This window comes from Arvicanthis niloticus, chromosome 5 (genome assembly GCF_011762505.2).
Source record: "Arvicanthis niloticus isolate mArvNil1 chromosome 5, mArvNil1.pat.X, whole genome shotgun sequence".
NCBI lineage: Eukaryota > Metazoa > Chordata > Mammalia > Rodentia > Muridae > Arvicanthis > Arvicanthis niloticus.
In genome coordinates this window covers 25,067,999-25,090,235 of record NC_047662.1, presented here as the reverse complement: position 1 = coordinate 25,090,235, position 22,237 = coordinate 25,067,999, and the positions used below count along the sequence as shown (strand labels likewise).

The window sequence follows — 22,237 nt, the reverse complement described above, 5'->3', positions numbered from 1 at the left end:
CACCTGAGGGATGATCACACATTGGAAAAAGAGAGCCAAGGACAGAGTTCTTCAACTTTCTAGAAGCAAGCAAAAATCTGTGTGGAGGAGATGCCCAGAAGACAGGTCAGGAGGCCTTGATGTCCTGAAAGGCACTAGAACAAAGTCTTTGGAAAGGAGGCAGTGTGGCAGCTGTGTCATGACAGATACAATGGTTCGAGTAGGAGAATAGAAAATTGGCCATCGATCTTGGGGGTGAAACTTCCTTCAGTGGATTTTGAGAAGCAAAAACCTGACTGAAAAAAATTCAAAACATAATAAAAGAAAAAAGTCGGGAAACGTTAAGAAATTAAGACAAGAGTTTTTCCACTATGGAGAATCAGGGAAGTAGTGTGGTGTCAAAAAGGGGTCGGTTGTTAAACCAGGCACACAAGTGCACACATTTAATCCTAGCATGGAGAAGCTAAGGCAGAAGAGAGCTGGAAGCCAGCTCCACTACACCAATCCCAAGCCAGTCCTGGCTACCTACAAGCCCGTCTTAAAGGGGGAAAGGTGTGTTTTGTTAGTCTTTTAGACAGGAGAAATACCAGCAACAATCTTTTTAAAGTTAGATGAGCGGCGTTGGGGGAACACCGGGAATTAGTATAGAATTACTATAGCTTGTTCCTCAGGCAGTTACGAAGCTATGGGATCAGGTAGCAGAGATGACCTAGGAGCGGAGTCAAACTCCTTTTGGGGGTGAGGGTCGGGTTTCCTTAGGTAGTGAGTAGGGCCACAATCCCCTTTCCACAACTCAATAGACTTCAATTCCCCTCTATCAGTCAGTCTCAGGATTTTTCCGGAACACATTCAACGAACGTTTTCTTAAATTGGGCTTATTGTTGTGATAACTGAATGTGTATCTGCCTCTCCAAAAGATACTGGGAGTCATCTTGAGGATGGATTAAAGAAGCCTCTGGATTCTCCCCACAGCCTTAACTCTGGCTCAGTGGTCCACAGTCCGAGCTTGCTGAATTAGCCTGGAGCAGAACACCAAGCAGCTGCTACGCGGCCAGTTTCACAAAGAGGGGCGGTTCTAAGAACTCGGACGTTCGACCCGGCCCCTCCTTTTCTCTCCAGGTCCAATGTGCAGGCCAAGGAGTCTGTGGAACTTGGCCCAGAGAGGCCACTGTAGTCAGGGACTACCGGGAAAGCTAGCGGCTGGTTGGAGGGACCCGAGGACAATCTTAAATACGATTGGATCGAGAGTTTAGAGGCGGGACAAATTGAATTTGAGACACGGATTGGACAAAGGCGGGACACATTGCTGTAGGGGGCGGGGATTGGGCGGAGAGTTGCCCTTGTGTTGAGATTGGGACGCGCTCTTGGGGGCGGGGCTTGAGGGGGCGGTGCCGTGTCGGAAGTCAAAGGTCGGTAAATAGTGGTGATGTCATGCTGGCAAGATGGCGGAAGGGTGAGCTTGTCGTTCTGCTTTTCTGGCGTTGGGGCCTGGGTTCTTCAAGGTTTGGGGTACTGGGCCAGGGTCCCTGTTGATGACAGGCTGCCGGTGCGGGTGCGGACCGAGCTGAAAGGGCAGAGTGGAGGCGCGGTGCGAGAGGATGGGGAAATCGGCCCGAGAAGCCTCATCCGCCGGCCACAGCGGAGGCTGGGCAGGGAGTCGCACGACAGGGCCGTCAGATGTGTCTGTCTTCCACAGGGAGGACGTGGGGTGGTGGCGGAGCTGGCTGCAGCAGAGCTACCAGGCTGTCAAAGAGAAGGTAAGCCGGGCCAGCATCCCCCTCTGTCCGCAGGGCACCGCGGCCGTCTCTTGCAACCAACTCCAGCTAGCCCCTGCCAGGATTTTTCGAGCTTCTGTGAGGCCATTTAAGAGAAAAGGATAAAACACCACCACTAAGAACACCTTACTCTTAAGCAGCAATTTAAATATTAGAGTATATGACAATCACTACTCTCGAACAGGTTGTGAGGCTACAGACCTTAGCCAAACAGACACAGTCTTCGGCTTCAGAAAGCTCCGTCTGTTGTGGAGACAGTCAAGCAAAATAGCTGCTTAGTTATAACTCTTGTGAACACCGTGAAAGGGAGGTACCTAAAATCTTGTGTAGGCTAGGGAGTCATAAGCAATGCCAAGGAAGGTGTAGCAAAAAAGGTGAAAATCAAGAATCTGAGTAGAGATATGGATTGCCACATGCGATAGTGCCTGGTGGTGCCTAAATGAGAAGTTTGCAAGGGGAAGGGGGATTGATGGCCAGAGAGTGGAGACCTGGGGGGAGTGGCTGGCTAAGTAATCACTGTGATGTGACTCATGTTTGTCCCTGTAGTAGGCAACGCCAGTTGGTGTTCCTGTTTTAGCCACGTTACTTTATTTAAAAGCAGCTCAACTACCTCGTGGAATAACTAATTACTATTTACCTCAAGTGAACGAAGTGAGTCGTGCTTTGGGGCAGACTCCAAGAGGCTCCTGATCCCAAATCAGCCCAGTACTTTAGGAACAGTTTTGTTTTTTTGGTTTCTCCTTGGTCTGGGCTCTCCTGGATAGCCCCTCTCAAGCTACAGCTCAGCACATCTGAGAATTTCCTTGTACTGGCTGTTTTATTGGAGATGAAGAGGCTGGACTTAATATTGAGACCTCGAAGAAGCATGCAAAAAAAAAAAAAGTGTGGTGTTCAGCAAGTGTTGCGTGAGGGCTTCCTGTGTGTTTCAAGGCTGATCTCAGCGAGAGACTTAATCTCTCTCTTTCGTTCCTTACATTTCTGAGAACTTGGGCAAGTTATTTTGTTGTTGTTATTGGTGGTGGTTTGGTTTGTTTTGAGACAGGGTCTCATTGTATATGTAGCCCTTGGCTGCCCTGGAAGCCTTATGTAGACCAGGCTGGCCTCAACCTCACAGAGATCCACCTCCCTCTGCTTCCCAAGTGTTGGTATTAAAGGCACATAGCATTTGACTTGAGCAAGTTTTTTTTTTTTTTTTTTTTTTTTTTTTACCTTTGCTTCATGTCCTTCCATGTAAAGTGAAATAAAAGTCCCCATGTAATGGGATGTCTTGAGGATTACTGGCACTAGGCAGAACACTAAGACAACATGCAGCTCCAGCTGCTACCAGGCACTCGCTCTTTATTAAGTGGGTCAGTAAAACTTAGTTGCCATTTTTCTTGGACTTTTCCCTTGCTCCTTTGCTGCCATCTTTGCTGCTGCCCATCCTGGCTCCATTTGGGTCAGTCACTTCCCTGTTGTCGTAGCATACATTGCCCCAGAACCTACAGCATTTGAGAGGGCCATATAATCTGCCTGCCTCAGCTCCCTTCCTGCTCCTGTCTTGAGTCTGCTGAACATCCATCCTATGTATCCAAGTACTAGTACAGACAGCATTAGAGAAGGCTCGGCTGTTTTGTGTGCTCCTCCATGGCAGATGCCCTGGTCTCACTGAGTCTGGGCATCCCCCAACAACCCTTTTCTTCCTCTTATTTTTCTTTTCCCCTTGACTTCAGAAACTCTTCCCTCAAGTCTGTGTATCCTGGCATACTTTGAAAATATGACGTCAATAAGTTTGATTTTGGGTCGCTCCCTCCCCACCCCTGGAGCCACCATCTGTACACTTATCTGTAATGACACACATTTCACACTTGCCAGCTCCACTGGGTACTCTTTAGCCCTTATCTTTCTGGAACTTTCTGCAGCAGTTGACACTAACATGCTTCCCACCCCACCCTGTCCCCCCCTTTTTTTTTTTTGGAACCATCACTCTTTCAACTTTTGTGAAACTCTCTCCCAGTTCCCCATACACTTGTCCAGGCTTTTCTTTCCTGACTGTCGAGCTCATGTTTCTCTGCCTTCCCTTTAAAGACAGGGCTCTGAAGGTCTTTGTCCTCAGCTCACAGCTGTGTGTGCTCTGCAGACTCTTCCTGTGAACTTCTCTTTGGGAGTGATTCCTGTTTCTTTCTCTAGACCCTTTGGTACTTAAGGGTGGCTCTTACCAACAACTACCCAGCTATCTCATGGTCACCTTGACTCTGAATGGCTAAAACTGTGCCAGTCATTAGAGTGACATATTAAAAATGAAAATCTCACTGTGTCCCACTTGCTCCACCTTCTTAGTGGTTCCTTATTGTCTCACTCAGTCATGCCAGGTCAGAAGTAGGCAGGACGATCCTAGGAAAAACAAAACGAAAACCCAGAATACTCAAAAACATGCTTTGCCTGGGCATGATGGTGCAGATATGTAATCTCAGCACTTGGGAGGGAGGCGGAGGTAGAAGGATCAGCCTTCATAGTGAAACTCCTCAAAACAGAACATCCAGGTGATTGGTCCCATGTGGAGTGAGAGGACATGCAAGGTGGGGCAAGCACAGGTGCTCCAGGAAGTCATCTTGGAGTTGGCGAGCATTATATAAGGAAGTCAGGCAGAGGACCAACTGGCTCAAACTAGCTCTGAAACAGGTCAGCTAGACAGGCAAATATCATTCATTCCAAAGAAACTTAATAGAGAGACAAAACCTGGAAGAGAGGAAACATGTTTTCCGGAAAATCCACTCTTCTTGGATTAAAAAAAAAAAAAAGCTATTTTAATCCCCGAACTTGGGAAGCAGAGGCAGGTGAAACTTTGAGTTTGAGAGTGAGTTCCAGGACAGACAGGGATAAACAGAAACCCTGTCTGGTAAGATAAAAACAAAACAAAACACCATATCAAAAGAAGTTTTCAAAGCCTGTTTGGAAAATAGGTGTATGTTTTTAATGCCGTTCTGGTTTTGAGATTATTTGATAGGAGAAAAACAATGAATGACTGAGCGGACTCACTCGTGGGCACAGAGTTATAAGTGCCTGAGCTGAGACTCAGTCCTTAGTCTAGGTAACCCCAGGTCATGAAATTGGGACAACTCAGCATTATTCCTGTGTCACTCTTATGGCTCTTCTGTCACTCGACATTTCCACATACCTGTCTGGTGCCTAAGAGGCCCACGGGATGATGGAATCTGCCAGCCCTGCCTTTCTTCTCTGTCTTCCATAGTCTACTGAAGCTTTGGAGTTCATGAAGCGGGACCTGACGGAGTTTACCCAGGTGGTGCAGCATGACACAGCCTGCACCATAGCGGCCACAGCCAGTGTGGTCAAGGAGAAGCTGGCTGTAAGTACTAACTCTCCTTGAGTGACCACCCCTCATAGTCTGCCCTGGGACCCGGGTGGGCACTCCCAACCTTTCTCTCATTAGGGGATTATTTTTGCTGTGTGGGGAGAAAGGGATATTTTCCTCCCACTTTGAAAGAATTATTGGTCAAGCAGGTGAGCTATAGAGTAATAGTTTTCCCATGTTTGTAATGTGTTCCATTGGCAAAATCATGCACTGTAGAGAATGCAGGTACCAAGTATGTGGCACATGTGTGTGTGTAGAATGCAGGAACCAAGTGTGTGGCACATGTGTGTGTCTACAAGAACTCCCCATGAAGGTAACTACCGTTAATATTTGGTTTGGCAACATGTGCCTTTATCCACTGAGCCTTCTTGCCAGTCCTAAATACCTTATTTTTTAACCTATTTGGTTTTACTCCTTTGTTCTTTTCTTTTTTTTTCTTTGTTTCTTTTTCTTTTTTTCCTTCTGCATAGCCTAGAGTAGTCTCACACTGATTGCATATCAGAGGATGGCCTTAAACTACTGATTCTCCCACATGTTTATTTATAGGGCTGGAGAGATGGCTCAGTGGTTAAGAGCACTGACTGCTCTTCCAGAGGTCCTGGATTCAATTCCCAGCAACCACATGGCAGGTCACAATTGTCTGTAACTCTAGTTCCAGGGAATATGACACCCTCACAAATATATACAGGTTAAACACTAGTGCAAATTTAAAAAAACACAAAAAAACTTTATTTACTTATTTAATATGTATGGGTGTTTTGCCTTCATGTATACTTGTGTACCACATGCGTGTGCCCATGGAGGACAGAAGAAGGTGTAGGATCCCCTGGAACTAGAGTTACAGATGGTGGTCAGCCACCTTGTGGGTGCTGGGAGTAAAACGGGGTCCTCTGGAAGAGGTCGACTTAACTGCTGAGCCAGCTCTCCAGTTCCTCACCTGACTTGTTCATGTAAATCTTTGCAGGCCTCACTCTGCATTGTCCTAAGTGGCCTGGTCTTTGGTACATTTAAAAACCTTCAGTTTCCTGCTGCACTTCTGGTGTTGTACATAGATCTTCAGTGAACATTATTGTTAAGATTTTGTCTTTTTTGTAATATTTTATTACACAATATGGAAAAGGTCAAGGGTAAGTATAGTTTTAGGCTTTTAATATCTATTGCAAAGTGCCCAAAAGAAACTATTTTTATGGGGCTGGTGATATGACTCAGTGGTCAAGTGCCCCTGTTGCTCTTCCAGAGGACCTGCGTTGGTACCTAGCATCCAGGTGGTGAGTTATAACCCTTTGTCCCTCCAGTTCCAGGGTTACACACACATGCACTAGGGAAACACACAGAGGCAATAGTCCCTCCAGTTCCAGGGGTACACACACATGCACTAGGGAAACACACAGAGGCAATACAACAAGTCTTGGGTAAAAGGAAATGTTGTTAGTAGGGAGCTGGAGATGTGCCAGTGGTTGGTGGTTTGTCTCATAGTGGCCAACGCCTGAAAAGAGCAACTTAGGAAGGGCTTATTCTGGCTCACAGTCTATCCTGTGGGGGACAGTCCATCCTGACAGAGCCTGAGGAGGCAGCTGATCACATGGCTTCCGCAGTCAGGAAGGAGAAAGATGGATGCTAGTCTCAGCTCACTTTCTCCGTACTCAGTCCAGGACCCCAGCATGGAATGTACCAACCACAGTTAAGGTGGGTCTGCCCACCTCAATTAAACCTAAGCTAGGTAGTCCTTTATGCATGTCTAGAGGCTAGCCTAGTTCAGATGATCCCTCAAACATGTGCTCAGAGGCTGGCCTCTTGGGTGGTTCTAGCTCGTCACGTTGGCATTCCATAGTAACCATCAGATGTAGCATGTACAAAGCCCTGAGTCCCTCCCACTAGGCATGGCAACACATATTTGTAATTTCAGCTCTGCAGCATAGTGAATTTGAGGCCAACCTGAGCTACACGAGACTACACACACACATATGACAATAAAATGGAGTAGCACTGGGTAGTTGTGGTGCACACCTTTAATCCCAGCACTTGGGAGGCAGAGGCAGGAGGATTTCTGAGTTTGAGGCCAGCCTGGTCTACAGAGTGAGTTCCAGGACAGCCAGGGCTACACAGAGAAACCCTGTCTCGAAAAACCAAAATAAAATAAAATAAAATAAAATAAAATAAAATAAAATGGAGTAGCAGGTAAAGTACTTGTCACACAAGCCTGACAACTTGCATTCCGTCCCCTGCCCTCTCACATGTTCACCATGCTGCATATAGGCACAGCCAAACACACATCACACACCAAAATAATAAATCTTAGAAGTGCAAGGATATTCTTACAGGTCTCAAGTATGCTTACCTTGTGCCACCTTGTCTTCTCATGGTTGTGTTCTGTTCACCTGAGATGAGATGTATAGGGAAATCCTCTGCTAAGAGAGGAGTTGGATTTTAAAGTCAATATGTGTCACAGGGCTACACAGAGAAGCCTTGTCTTGAACTCCCCTAAGCCCCCCAAAAAACCAAACTGAAAAACAAACAAACAAAAACCTGAGTAGAGGAAGGGTTTATTTGGTTTACATATCCCAACTCACAGTCCAAATGACTGTGGGAAGTCAGGACAGGAACTTAAACTGGGCAGCAGGAACCTGGAGGCAGGAGCTGATGCAGAGAGTATGGAGGAGCGCTGTTCACTGGCTTGCTCTGTCTGCTTTCGTATAGAACCAGGACTATCAGCATAGGAGTGACGTCACCCACAATGGGCTGGGCCCTCCCCCATCAGTGTCTAATTAAGAAAATGCCTGACAGGCCCCAGCATCCAATCTTATGAAGGCATTTTCTCAATTGAAGTTTTCTTCTCTCAGATGACTAGCATGTGTTAAAACTGATATAGAACTAGCCAGCACAGGAAAAAGCAAAAATATTATTTGATCAAAGATAATCTTGTAGTATGTTTAATTTTCTAGTAGCGTGCATGCGTACGTGCGTGCGTGCATGGTGGTCTTGAGAATTCATCTCTATATATAGCCCAGTCTGGTGTGGCTGTCCTTCTGCCTCAGCCTTCCAAATACTGAAATTATGGATATGATCCACCATTCCTGGCAGGCATCTAATATATTGGGTTTTATATACAGTTTTCCCATTAGTCTAGAAATAAACTGGTTTCATCATTTGATCTCCAGCTAAGTCAGTTACCCTGAGATTAGTAGAGGTTATACATGTTGAGCTAGGTCTGGTGGCACATAACTGTTTTCCCTGTATACAAGGCTGAACCTAGACATTCAGACCAGCCTGGGAATGTCGATGAAGCCCCTCTCATGAATGAGAAAGGGAAGGGAAGAGGGCAGAGTCTAGCCTGACTGACAAGGCCCAGTGACTCCCTGAAAACGGGATTAAGAATAGAAATAGGAGAAGAAAGAAGAAAGATGAGTTTGAGGGTTTTCTCAGCTAGGCTTGCTTTATCGATCCTCTTATAAAATCTTTCTTGTTTCCATAGCTACTGATAATCACAAATGACAAATTGGATGTGGTGGCATGCCTGTAATTCTTGCACACAGGAGATTGGGGCATGCATAAGGTTTGAGCAAGACCAGCCTGAGCTATGAAGCAAGGCCCTGTGTGAAAATCTAGTCCAACTGTATGAATGGCACGTTGTAACTTGGTAAACTGCTGTGAGTCTAGCCCATAATAAGCACTGCTTATTTCATTGGCTTGTTTATTTTTTTGTTCATTCAACAAATATGATTGTATACTTATGGCAACATGTGTGCCAGACATTATAATAGATTCTGGGTTGCAAATACCTAGGCAGCTCAGTCAAAAATAAATCCTGCTAGGGGACTGGAGAGAAAACTCCTTCAGAGAACTTAAGTTCAGTCCCAGCACTCATATCAGACAGCTCACAACCACTCGTAACTCCAATTCCAGGGGCTTCAGTGCCCTCTTCTGGCCTCTGTGGAGGGCACCTGCAAGCCCATGCATGAGTATGTTCTCACACACACACACACTCACACACACACACACCACACACACCACACACACACACACACACACACACACACACACACACACACTTACTTAAAAGAAGAGAGAATGTCAATATGTACCGGTAATCCCAACACTTGGGAGGTAGATAGAGGCTGGAAGATTTTAGGCCAGCCTTGGTTACATAACAAGTTTTAGGTCAACCTGAGCTACGTAGCAGAATCCTGTCTTAACAAAGCAAAATTAATATTATAGTTTTGCATGAGATTTTTGGAGTCTGGCCTGCCTTTCAGTTCATTACCCCTGCCAAACAGATGGCAAACTGAACCATGATGGACAACTTCTTGTGCCTACAGAGGAGTCGTTTGCCTTCAGCTGTTCCCCTGTCAAACAAGGCTGTCTGTCCATATGTCTGCCCAACATCTGCACAGGATATTTCACTTCCTTAGCAATAATAAAAACTTGTTTATGTCAGGTGACATCCATGTCTTATTTACCCACAAATGAAGGACTCAGAAAGGATTTTGATCTCACAGCCCACCAGTGTTAGACCTGGGATTCAAAACTACCACCCATCCTAGGTCTTCTTCCTTACTAGAATAACATGGATCTTCTTTAGGGGTGTATAACATGGATCTTCTTTAGGTGTGTGTGTGTGTGTGTGTGTGTGTGTGTGTGTAAATGTGTTTGTGCACATGCACACATGTTCATATGGAAGTATGTATGGGTTCACATGCCTGTGTGCAGATACCTCTAGAAGCAAGAACAACCTCAGGCATTCTGTGGCCATCCACCATGTTTCTTGAGACAGTGTCCCTCACTGGACCTGAAGCTCATCAGACTCTTCTCTGCCCTCTAGCCAATGAGCACCAGGGATCTGTCTGTCTTTGCCTCCCTAACTCTGTCATCAAACCTGGCGTTTATATGAGTCTATGGGACCAAACTCAGGTCCTCAGACTTGCACAGTGAGCACTTTGAACTGGACCATTGTCCCCCTAGCCCTTCTGGCACTTTTTGATCGATCTCGTTTGATATTCTGTTGTATCAACCAGTTGAGGCTCTCTTCTGCCTACCTTGGCCAGTTCTACATCTCCAACTGGGACTGGAGGGCTCTAGTTACCTCCTCCAGTCTGAGATGGGGAGAAGGATTTTTGCATGTCTCTGATACTATACTCCTCCCGTGATGCTTCACCTAGACCCCAGATTGCATCCTGCCCCTAGTATACTGTCTTCCTTTCTTTGGTTTTCTCTGCAGACTGACGGTTCCTCAGGAGCAACAGAAAAAGTGAAGAAGGGGTTATCTGACTTCTTAGGGGTGATCTCAGATACCTTTGCCCCCTCTCCAGACAAAACCATTGACTGCGATGTCATCACCCTGATGGGTACACCCTCTGGCACAGCTGAGCCATATGACGGCACCAAGGTATTCACTGGCAGCCTTTGCTGGAGATGGAAAGCTTTACCTACCAACCCTTGATCACACAGGCAATAATAATGTGTTCAGGCTAAAAATACAGATTTGTATAGTTGGGGAACATGAATAAAAAAGTAGGTAATTACTGTCTTTCTTTTTTTGTTTATTTGTTCATTTGGCTTTTTTTGAATCAGTGTTTCTCTGTGGAACAGTCCTGTCTGTGTTGCTCTGTAGACCATGCTGGCCTAAAACTCAAAGCCATCTGCCTGCCTCTGCCTCTGCCTCTGCCTCCTGAGCTCTGGGATCAAAGGAACTGTCTTTCTAATCCCATGATCTCATTACCCAGAGATACCTCTGCTTCCTCCTTAGCTCCTAACACTCCATATTGCTATTGTTGTCGTTCACAAACATGACTAAAGATAGTCTGAGGTTTTTCATTTTAAAAGTGACATTTCAAATGTATTATTTTAAAGAGATATATAAGAAGGTGTTAGCATCTTTCCTGGCCACTTGTAAGTACCTCTGCATGGCTGCAAATGAGTACAGACTGCATCTGTATCTGTTCACTTTCTGGGGTTACACATTTGGATCCCTTTCAGCTTCCACCATAGTTAGGACGCTGAGAACATCTTTGGGGCATAATTTGCTTCACATTTGGGTTCTTTAAGACTAATTTCTACTAGAAATAAGTGTAGCGGTTAGAACCCATGAACAAGAGCCAGAGCAGTATGTGTGCATCTGTCTCCTGTTGCATGGTCAGTCTCTTGAATTCACGTGGTGGTGTCATGGCAGTCAGAACTTGTTGCATCTTACCACATTGGATTCCCGCTCCACACTCACACTACTAGCACTGTTTGCTAGCATGTGCCAGAGTCTTAAGTTCTCAGAGTAACTCGTCACCAGCACTCACTTGCTGACATTCCCGTGCAGACAACCATGCTCTGTGCCGTGTGAGGAAGAAGGGGCCTTTCTTTGTCAGCTGAAGTCTGGCTTCCTATGGCCCTAGTAGAGCATAGCTTTGGAGGACACTTGGTAGAGTGGCTGTACAATGTATTGTTTTTTTCTCTTTTGCTGGGCCTAACTTTGTTCCCTGCTCTGTCGGTCTTATAATGCTAAGCAAGTGCTCTACAGCTGAATTATACCCCAGTCCCAGCTACTGTTGATGGAGCATTAATAGTAACAATGGTAACAATTAGGTTTCTCTGTGAACTCAGTCTGTAGACCAGGCTGGCCTCCAACTCAGAGGTCTGTCAGTCTCTGCCTTTGCTGGGATTAAAAGCATGTACCACCATGCCTGGCTATTGTTGATGGATTTTCTTTCTTTCTTTCTTCCTTGTTTGTTGTTTTGTTTTTTGGTTTGTCAAGACAGGGTTTCTTTGTGTAGCCCTGGCTGTCCTGGAACTCGTTTTCTAGACCAGGCTGGCCTCGAACTCAGATCCGCCTGCCTCTGCCTCCCCCTGTGCTGGGATTAAAGGCGTGCGCCACCACTGCCCAGCTTTGCTGATGGGCTTTTAAATTTTAATTTTATTCTGAGATATAATATCACTATGTAGTATTGGCTGGCCTGGGACTGGTATGCAGATCAGGCTGGCTTTACATTTAAGCATCTGCCTGACTCTCCTTCTCAAGCGCTGGGTTAGTAAAGGTGTGTGCCGCCACTCACCCTTGTTGGATCTTAATTTTGGGACAATTACATTATCTCACAATTTGCCCTTAAGTTTGGACTTTATTAACATAATCACATTTGGCTTTTTTTTTCTTTAATTTTACATATTTCAGAAGGAGTTGTACATATGATTTTGTAACCTGCTTTTACTATATTTTCTTAGTTCTCAGGATTGGAATATTGGATAAGAGACTGTTTTTCTGAGGGCCTTACTGAGGGGTTCGGCACTATGATCTCTGATAAGTGCCCCATGGGTTTGACAGCCAATAAGGTGAAGCTGGCTTGCAGCTGATTTCATACTATCCGCAGAGGGGATTTTCTCTGCATCCACCTCCCCAGAATTCCTGTTCACTCTTGTCTTTTGCTTACAGGCTCGCCTCTACAGTCTGCAGTCAGACCCGGCAACGTACTGCAACGAACCTGATGGTGAGGGGTAGCAGTGGGAGTGAGCTTCTGGGCACGTACATAGATGGGGGGTATGGATCATAGGCTTCTAGTTTAGGGATCACAGACCAAGCATCCCCTCCATATGAGAACAGAGTAGGACCTGTATATATCTTACACTCCGCAGGTTACAGTCCCTTTTCTCCCTGAACCTCAAGTATCTTGACCCTGACTCTGTTTCTTGAAGAGGCTTTGCTCTTAGGGTCCCTCATCCTCTCTGTCAGCTTGTCTGCCATCCCTACTGCTTCCCCCAACCCCCTCCTATTCTGGAAGCTAGAAACCAGAAATGAGTAAGCCTTGAGACTATCCATTCCTTCAGAACCAGGCTACAAAGAAATGAGAGACAAGGAATTCAAGCAGAGGTAGTAAAGAGTGGGTTGACTCCTTCTACAGAATGATGGATTATGGGTGTCCAGAGGAGTGCACCTAACCTAGCCTGTGGAGCCTAGAAATAATATTTACGAGTGAAAGATTCTTCAGACAAGGGTAAGAGTATGTTTGAAAATTCAGAAAGGCCAGGCGGTGGTGGCGCACACCTTTAATCCCAGCACTTGGGAGGCAGAGGCAGGCGGATTTCTGAGTTCTAGGCCAGCCTGGTCTACAAAGTGAGTTCCAGGACAGCCAGGACTACACAGAGAAACCCTGTCTCAAAAAAAAAAAAAGGAAAATTCAGAACAAACCCCTTGTTTGGTGACACTAAATCAAGTTCATGAGGATGTGAAGGCACCAGCTGGTGGGGAGGGCTTTGTGTGTCAGAATAAGCAGCTTGTGTTTGGTCATAAAAGACTCATGGCAATGGTTCTAGACTTTTCTTTAGTCATAGAGACCTTTAAAGATCTGTCAGCAGCCAGGTACAATAGCGTAATCCTATAATACCAGCTACTTGGAGGCTGAGGCAGGAGAATTGAAAGATTGGGACTAGGCTGAGCTATATAATGAGTTCAGAGCCAACTTGGGCAGTTAGCAAAACCTTGTACTGAAGTAAAGATGAAAAGGACTTGGGATATGTTTGCCTAGCATACACTAAGCCGTAGGCTTAATCTCTACTATCAGAAGAAAACGAAAAGAAAAAAGCTGACCAAAATGATGAGCCCAGTGGTAGCACAGCATTCAGCACTCGGGGACAGAGGCCAGTACAGCTCTGTGAGTTCGAGGCCAGCCTGGTGTACTCAGTAAGTTCCATGGCTACATAGAGAAACCTTGTCTCAAAAACAACAAGCAAACAGTGATGAGCCCTTTTTATAAAACTTTGTTACGAGGCCAGGCCATGTTAGTGCATACCTTTATTAACTCCGTGACTTGGGTGCCAGAGGCAAACAGATCTCTGTGAATTTGATGCTAGCATCGTCTACATAGCAAATTCCAGGCTAGCCAGGGCTATGTAGCAAGACACTGGCTAAAATACACAGACACACATTTTCCCCCCATGGACCCTAGCTTTAAAAGCTCACATTGTAGAATTGTAGAGAGCTACTGAAGAGTGAGACCGTGTTGTAAAGGATGACACTAAAGGCAGGAGGGGGTGATGTAGGGGTACCTAGGGATCCTCTGTCTGTGGTAAGGCCAGAGCCTGCATGAAGAGGACACATGCAGCTGGGGACCCTGAGAATGACTCAGAGTGATAGGTCAGTAAGGAGCTGGGATGGTGTCAAGGTTTCCTGTGGTGACTAAGTGGAAACATGAGTGAGCTTGTGTTATGACAGCAGGTGGATTGGGAGCCCAGGATGGACTCTGGGTGGCAAAAAAAAATAGGAATTGTCAGAAGAGGAAGTTGAAGTGATTTAGGGGAGACTTGAGAGAAAAAACAAAAAGGAAAGAAGAGGAAAGGAGGCGCCTAGGCAAGACCTAGAATGTTCAGAGAAGGAAGAAAGAAACAGGGAAAGGAGGGCAGAGGCTCCTGGTCACATGACATAAGGGAAGACAGAGAGACATGACCATGGCTCTGACAGCATACAGAGGACAAAGGCAGCGGAGATGGGTGATACTGGAGACTGCAGTCCTTCTAGAGATCCTGATCTTGGAAGAACCCACCCACCCCTCCACCTTGCCTCACCCTTTTCCCCTTGACAAATGGCTTTGGAAAGACCCCTTACACTTTTTTTTACTGTTCAAGTCCAGGCTTAAGTGTTTGCTCTAGTCCAAATGTTCTTTCCCTAGACACAGGGAACTGACCATCAGTCTGTCCCTCTGCAGGGCCCCCGGAATTGTTTGATGACTGGCTTTCCCAGTTCTGCTTGGAGGAGAAGAAGGGGGAGATCTCAGAGCTCCTTGTAGGCAGCCCCTCCATCCGAGCCCTCTACACCAAGATGGTGAGGGTCCCACTGGCAGGACCTCAGCTGGCTCTGAGCCTGAGGTGTTGGGAAGTGGGAAAGATGTGTGTAATGGGAGACCCTGTATAGCCCGATGGGCCTATGCTGAGCCAAGAAGCTGCCAGAAAGAGACTTAATTTACCAGCTTCTGGCAGACAGAGAATGGTGAGAAATGGGGAGATCTGTTCTTTTCCTGGGCCAAGCTTGGCCCAGACAGTGGTCTGGTTGGAATTAAAGCAGGGTGGAAGGGCTCTGACAATTACTGTAAGCCACGTCCTATGTCTAGACTGCAAGAGTGGCTGGAACAGACTGGTAAGGACTCCATACATCATTCCCAAATTTTCAACTCTATTTTCTCTTCCCTTCAGGTTCCAGCAGCTGTTTCCCATTCAGAATTCTGGCATCGGTATTTCTATAAAGTCTACCAACTTGAACAGGTATGCTGGGCTAACCCGGGAAGACTACCCTACCCCTCATCCCTGGGGGGGAGCAGGCTGGATTCTTGTCAAGACAAGAAAGAGTTGAAGACTGTAGTCCTTTCTGGAAGTGCCAAGGATTCTAGGGTCAGGACCAGGGCCTGAGAGGAAGGTACCCTAACCCCCTGGTCATTACTCTCCCTCAGGAGCAAGCCCGGAGGGATGCCCTGAAGCAGCGGGCAGACCAGAGCATCTCTGAAGAGCCTGGCTGGGAAGAGGAAGAAGGTAAGAGGCAATGAAATGAGATGGTGACAGATGTGTCTGTGGTAATCTAGGCCTGCAGAGACATGGCATCCCTGGGAAAACCGGAATGAGACAGTGTACAAGCGAACAGTCAGAAATGACAAGCAGCCTGTCACACAGGGCTCCTGGGACCCAGAGTGGGTACAGAAATCACATGTGCCATTTGGGGCAGCTTGCCATGCCACACATTAACCTTCTGTGGTACTATATTACATAGTTACTGAGGAGTGTGCTAAGACTTTAGAGTCCTTCCCCCCAACACCCTTCTACATAAGACTACAGGACTGGGGTTCAAGGGCCTGCCACAAGAAGCAGATCTCTATGAGTTCGAGGCTAGCCTGGTCTACATAGGGAGTTCTAGGTCAGCCAAGGTTACATAAAGGGACTATCTTAAAACAACATTAAAAAGAGAAAAGACAAGACTATATAGCCTAGGATGTGTTAAATATTTACACTGTATGTCCAGCTTCCATTAAGAGCTTAATGTGTGGTTAGCCCTTAACAGAAGCCATTGTCCTTCTCACTGAGGTAGCAGGTTGAGTAAGTGCTGGCTGCACAGAGTGAGACAAGAGTCTGGCCCAAACCCAGAGCAGACCCTCCTCCATGCCTTGGCTTTCACATATCTTATCCAGTCTCAGGCTGTGAGTCACAGTTCAGTTTGGCTGCTACATGCATGTGACTGACTAGCAGGGATGTCTCCCTGTGCTGGAGTACCCATGAGGGACACAGGCTAGCCTTCATCGTAGTAAACATGGCAGGATGTGTATGTTTGAAAGCTGCCTTGGGGCTGACTGAGGTTACACGTCCTCTTTCCCCAACCTGTCTTTCCACAGAGGAGCTTGAAGGCATTGTACCATCTCCAAAAGAGGCAAAGATTCCAAAAGAGACCAAAACTTCTACATCCCCTGAAGATGAGCTTGCCCCCCAGAGCCCTTGTGAAGAGATTCCAGTGGAGCCCCCTGCAGAGGCCACTCCATCAGAGAGCAGTGAGAGTATATCTCTCAGGACCCAGATTGCCAACCCTGCAGCTGCACCTGAGGCACCACAGCCACCTAAAGACCTGTCTCAAAAGCTGCTGGAGGCGTCTTTGGAAGAACAGAGTCTGGCTGAGGATGAGGGGGAAACTGGACCCCCACCCCCAGTTCCCTTCAAGCTTCTAACCTCTGCAGGCCGAGCCAGTGGCTTAGAACCCAGGCCTCCAGCCAGAGTAGAGACCCTGAGAGAGGAGGTGCCCACAGACTTAAGAGTGTTCGAGCTGAACTCAGATAGTGGAAAGTCTACACCCTCCAACAACGGCAAGAAAGGTAGGTCTGGAAGTCTGAGTGTGAGTAGATGTGTGAGCCAGGCAAGCAAGAGCTGCCACCGAGTATGTAGACAGATCTGTGTCCTCCAAGCAGATCCTGGGGGCAGATAACCTTCATCTGTGATCACGGGACGGTAGCTGCACACCCATGACCATATTATTTGGCTAACATTTACCGTGTCAGTGAATGAAGGATGATGCATTTGGCAGTTGTTGGGGTCTTTTTTTTTTTTTTTTAAGATTTATTTGCTTATTTTATTTATGAGTACATTGTAGCTGTCTTCAGACACACCAGAAGAGGACATCCAATCTCATGGATGGTTGTGAGCCACCATGTGGTTGCTGGGAATTGAACTCAGGACTTCTGGAAGAGCAGTCAGTGCTCTTAACCACTGAGGCATCTCTCCAGTATTGGGGTCTTTTTGTTTGCCTTGGTTTCGGCTTTGCTGTTGTGGAGTGTTTTGGGGGGTGTTTTGTTTTGTTTTTTAATCTGTGTACCATGTTTTTAATCTCTGCACTCTCTGCATGCAGTGCCCAGAGAGTCCAGGAGAGGGCGATAGATCTCCCCTGGGACTGAAGATACAGTGTAGGCACTGTGAATCAAGACCAGGTCCTGTGTAAGAACAGCCAGTGTCATTAACTTCTCAGCCATGTCTCTAGCCTCTGGCTTTGGCTTTTTGAGACAGGACATCACTATATACCTCAGGCTGGACTTAAACTGTAGCCTAGGCTTGGCCTTTTAACTCTTGGATCCTTTGCTTCCCAAGTGGTAGAACTACAGGAGTGAACCACCATTCCCAGCCCAGTAGGGGTCTTAAAATCAGCAAAATGAAGTTTATGCTGGGCCTGTGCTATCACATGGTTTTAATGGTCTCCTATTTCACATGCCTCAGGTCCATATTCTCTTCATTTTACAGATGAAAATGTTAAGTAACTGTTTAAAATTGCTGTGACTAAGAAGTGGGAAGCCTAGCTTCAGACTCGGCTCATGTTGGCCTTGAGTCTGTGATCATGCTCTTACCTTACCTTACTCTTGGCCCATTTGTAGCCTTTTAAACAATAGCTTTGCCCCTATTGGGGATTCCTGTGGTATTGATGTTAGAGGTCTTCTAGCTGTGGAGTCCTGGGGAAGTCAGCTTCTTTAAGCCTTTTATTGTGAACCATGGAGACACACCTTGGACCTCGTTTAAGGGGAAGTGGATGCCCATGGCCTCATGTGAGCCAGTTCCAACCCCAGGGCTTTAGCTATACCGGAGTAGTGGAGTCGTAGGCTGGAGACCATGTTTATGTGAAAATAGAATGTTTTCAACTCCAGGAGTTAAAAGCAAGGGTAGATCTGTCATCTGTGTCTCCCAAGATCTGCTGCAAATTGCCACCCCTTGACAGACATGCTGCCCTAAAGTTTGCCCTGCAGGTGAGGCCTAGCCTGCAGCAAGATGACAGTTTGCTGCAGGAAATGGTAAACAGGCTTGCCACAGCCTCCATCAGCTCTGACGTGAGCGAAACTTCCAAGTCTCCAGTGTGTAACGCAGTGCTTCTGTTCTGCTTTGTTCAGTGAGGTCATCCACTGAGCTCCTCCTGCTCTTTATGAGACATGGAAGTGGGTGGAGCAGAGGGACAGGCTTTGTGATGGACCGTGAGCAGTACGAGACAGTCTGACTCTGGAGGCATTCAGAGAAGTGAGGGCTCTGAGCATCAGCAGTGGTTCACCAAGGAGGCAGGTGGAGAGTTGGCGCAGGTGCTGGGGCTCATGGCTCAGCTGAGGGGTTGCCTCAGTGGTTATGACTGAAGTTCCCACCCCATCTTTCTCAAGTAAAGGAGACACAGAAGAGCAGGAAAGGTGTTCTCTTTTGTCTGATTGTTTTGTTTTGAGACTGGGTCTCATTGTGTACTCCTGACTGGCCTGGAACTTGCTCTGTGGACCAGGCTGGTCTGGAATTTACAGAGATCCATCTGCTTCTTCCTCCTAAGTGCTAGGATTAGCACACCCAGCCTGCATGGGTTGGTTTTGTTTGTTTGTTTGTTTTAAGATTTATTTATGTATATGAGTACCTTGTAGCTGTCTTCAGACACACCAGAAGAAGGCATTGAATCCCACTACAGATGGTTGTGAGCCACCATGTGGTTGCTGGGAATTGAACTCAGGACCTCTGGAAGAGTAGTCAGTGCTTTTAACCACTGAGCCATCTCTCCAGCCTTTGAGTGAGTTCTTAAATAGCAGTTGAGAACTTAACATCTTGAGCTGGACTCGGAGGTTTAGACTTAGTGCTGAAAGCAGCAGAGCCCAAAGGCTCGCTCACTCGTAAACCATGTGACTTGAGGAAAGTTACTGCTCTGCTCCAAGCCCCTGTTTTCTCTTCTGCAAATGGAGATTGTTTCATGATAGCCCTCACTCAGGGGAGCGACTGTAGTGGAACTCTGCTTTGGGGAACTGAATGTTCTCTGTGGCTGTGATAGACACGTGATCAGAAGCAGCCAGTGAAGGAGGCTTTGTCTTCTACTTACACTCCCAAGCAACAGCCCATCTCTGAAGGAAGGGATTCGAACTCAAGAGCAGCAGCTTGAGGCAGGAACCTGGAGGCAGGAGCTGATGCAGAGGCCATGCAGGGTGCTGCCTATTGGCTTGCTTTCCGTGGCTTGCACAGTGGATACTAGCAATATCTGCAGTGGGCTGGACCCTCCCACATCAATCAAGAAAACACCCCCCAGAATGGCTGGGCTGAGAGCAGCAGTTTCTTCATTGTAGTACCCTCTTCCCAGATGACCCTGACTCTAGAAAACAAACCATAACCAACATTGTGGTAATGATGTGTGATAGCCTCGTATTTTCTGTATGTAGACCTGTGTTAAGCACTGGATGTGCCTGTCATTAGAGACTCACAAAACCCTTGAAGATCTGTGCAGTTCCCTATTTTTCTACTGGTACAGATGTGGCTGGGCAGTGGTGATGCACACCTTTAATCCCAGCACTCAGGAGGCAGAGGCAGACAGATCTCTGTGAGTCCCAGGACAGCCAGGGCTGTTCTCTGTTACACAGAAAAACCCTGTTGGGGTGGGAGTGGGGGTGGGGACCTACAAAGGTAGAAAGGTAGCCCAGCAGTTAAGAACACTTGTTCTTCCAGAGGGCTTGAGTTCAGGTCCCAGCACCCACCCAGGCCTCAAAAACACCGGTAACTCCAGTTTCAAGGGATCTGATACTCTCTCTTCTGGGCTTTGTGTCAGCTGCACTGTATTGACACACATACATAGACATTAAAAATAATAAAATTGAAAAGAAAAGCCCTTCAGCCTCCTGGAAGTGAACAGCGAGATCACACTGAAGCCTGTGACACAGTCTGTAGGAAGGTGGAGGAGTGCGCAGTGGGTCTGACAGGTGTGGGTTGTGGTCATGGATTATAAGTGACTTACACCATCTCTGTTGTGCCTTCCCACCCTGCACTGTGGGCTGTTTGTTTGGTTTTGAGACAGGATCTTACTGTGTACCCCAGATTGGACTCAAATCCTCCCTTTTTTAAAGACTTATTTTAGTTTTTGTTTATATCTCTGTGTATACACACACACACACACACACACACACACACACACACACACACACACACACACATATATATGTACTGTGTGTATTCAGATGTCCATGGAAGCCAGAGGATGGAATAAGATCCCCTGCAGCTGAAATTACAGGTGTTTGTGAGCCAAACTCATGTCCTCTGTAGAGCAGTAAGCCCTCACAACCACTCCCTCCCCAGCCCTGGCTTTGAACACATGATCCTCTAGCCTCTGCCCCCTAAGTGATGGGATTGCAGCTGTCTGTACCAGGCCTGGCAACCCTGTGCTTCTGTCCAGCCATGACTCCTTGTTTCACTACAGGTACAGATTAGTTGAAGGTGGGATTAATCATATTTCAAGTTTAGCCAGGTAAAATAAGAAGAAAAACGTCCACGTACGTGTATGAAAGAAACAGAAGCCAAGCCTGCTGGTGCACTCCTGTAATCCTAGTGCAGGGAGGCAGTGGCAGCAGAATAAGGAGGTCCGTGTCAGCCTTGGCTACATGAGACCTTGTTGGGGTGGGGTGGGGGGCGATCAAACAGTAGTTTGTGAGATCTTATCAGGCAAAGGGATGGAAGAATGGATGAGATTGACTCCTGGCACCCACGTGGTGGCTCACAACCATCCAAAACCCAGTTCTGGGGATCTGACTTTCTTTTCTGACCTCTATGGGCATTAGGCATGCATGTGGTACACATGCATACATACATGCATACACACAGGTAAAGGATTCACGCACATAAAGTGTATAATTTGGTTTGTAGTGATGAAGAGATAGCTCAGCAGTTAAGAGCATATACTACTCTTGCAGAGGACCTGGGTTCAGTTCCCAGTGCCCACATCTAAGGAGGGTTGAGCCTGCCTGTAACTCTAGCTCCTGGGATCTGATATCCTCTGATCTAACTGTACTCAAGCACAAACTCACACACAGGTACACATGGTTAAGAATAAATGTTTAAGGCCAAGCAGAGTGGCATGTGCCTTTAGTGCCAGCACTTAGGAGGCAGAGGCAGGCGACTCTCTGAGTTCCAAGCCAACCTGGTCTATAGAATAAGGTCCAGGACAGCTACAGTGAAAGCCTGTCTCAAAACAAACAAACAAACAAAAGTAATAACTCTTTGAAAAAATAAAATTTTGATTTCTGGTACCCAAGGTTATCCTTAGTCTACACACATATGTGCACATGTGCGTGTGTACACACACACGAAGAATTAGGGTTCTATTTGGAGTTGGACTGACAGGCAGCTGATCAGATAGGGATTGGAGACTATACAGAACTGACCTATGACTGGTGCTCTTAACCACTGCTACCTTCCACACACAGCCTGGAGATAAGATGCACCCCAAAACAAGTGAGGGGAAGCCAGAGTAACTCCAGACAGGAACAGTGGAAACAGGACAGGCAGAGGAATTTTTCTCTCTGTGGTACTAGAAACTGAACTCAGGACTTGCCAAATAGCTGAGGATAACTTAGAACTTCTGATCCTTCTTGCTTTCTACCTGCTTCCCAAATATTGGGGTTACAGTTGTATGATACCATGAGCAGTTTACACACTGCTGGGATCCAACCAAGAGCCTCATACCCTCAAGGCAAGCATTGAATTGACTGAGGTATATCCTTACTCATTTTGTTTTAAGAAAGGGTCTCAGGCTGGAGAGATGGCTCAGTGGTTAAGAGCACTGACAGTTCTTCCAGAGGTCCTGAGTTCAATTCCCAGCAACCACATGGTGGCTCACAACCATCTGTAATGGGATCTGATGCCCTCTTCT

At 46.7% G+C, this 22,237-nt stretch overlaps 1 protein-coding gene across 1 annotated transcript in view; it reads left to right on the top strand.

The window, feature by feature from the left end:
- The first annotated feature begins 1,361 nt into the window (after positions 1-1,361).
- The window catches only part of Bsdc1 (BSD domain containing 1), a 29,992-nt gene continuing 9,116 nt past the window's right edge, over positions 1,362-22,237 (top strand). The window contains exons 1-9 of the mRNA XM_034503303.2: positions 1,362-1,432; positions 1,676-1,736; positions 4,984-5,100; positions 10,322-10,489; positions 12,518-12,572; positions 14,784-14,899; positions 15,268-15,336; positions 15,522-15,600; positions 16,452-16,922. Coding sequence (XP_034359194.1) covers positions 1,422-1,432; positions 1,676-1,736; positions 4,984-5,100; positions 10,322-10,489; positions 12,518-12,572; positions 14,784-14,899; positions 15,268-15,336; positions 15,522-15,600; positions 16,452-16,922 — 1,147 coding nt within the window. The 5' untranslated portion in view covers positions 1,362-1,421. The remainder of the gene's footprint in view (positions 1,433-1,675; positions 1,737-4,983; positions 5,101-10,321; positions 10,490-12,517; positions 12,573-14,783; positions 14,900-15,267; positions 15,337-15,521; positions 15,601-16,451; positions 16,923-22,237) is intronic.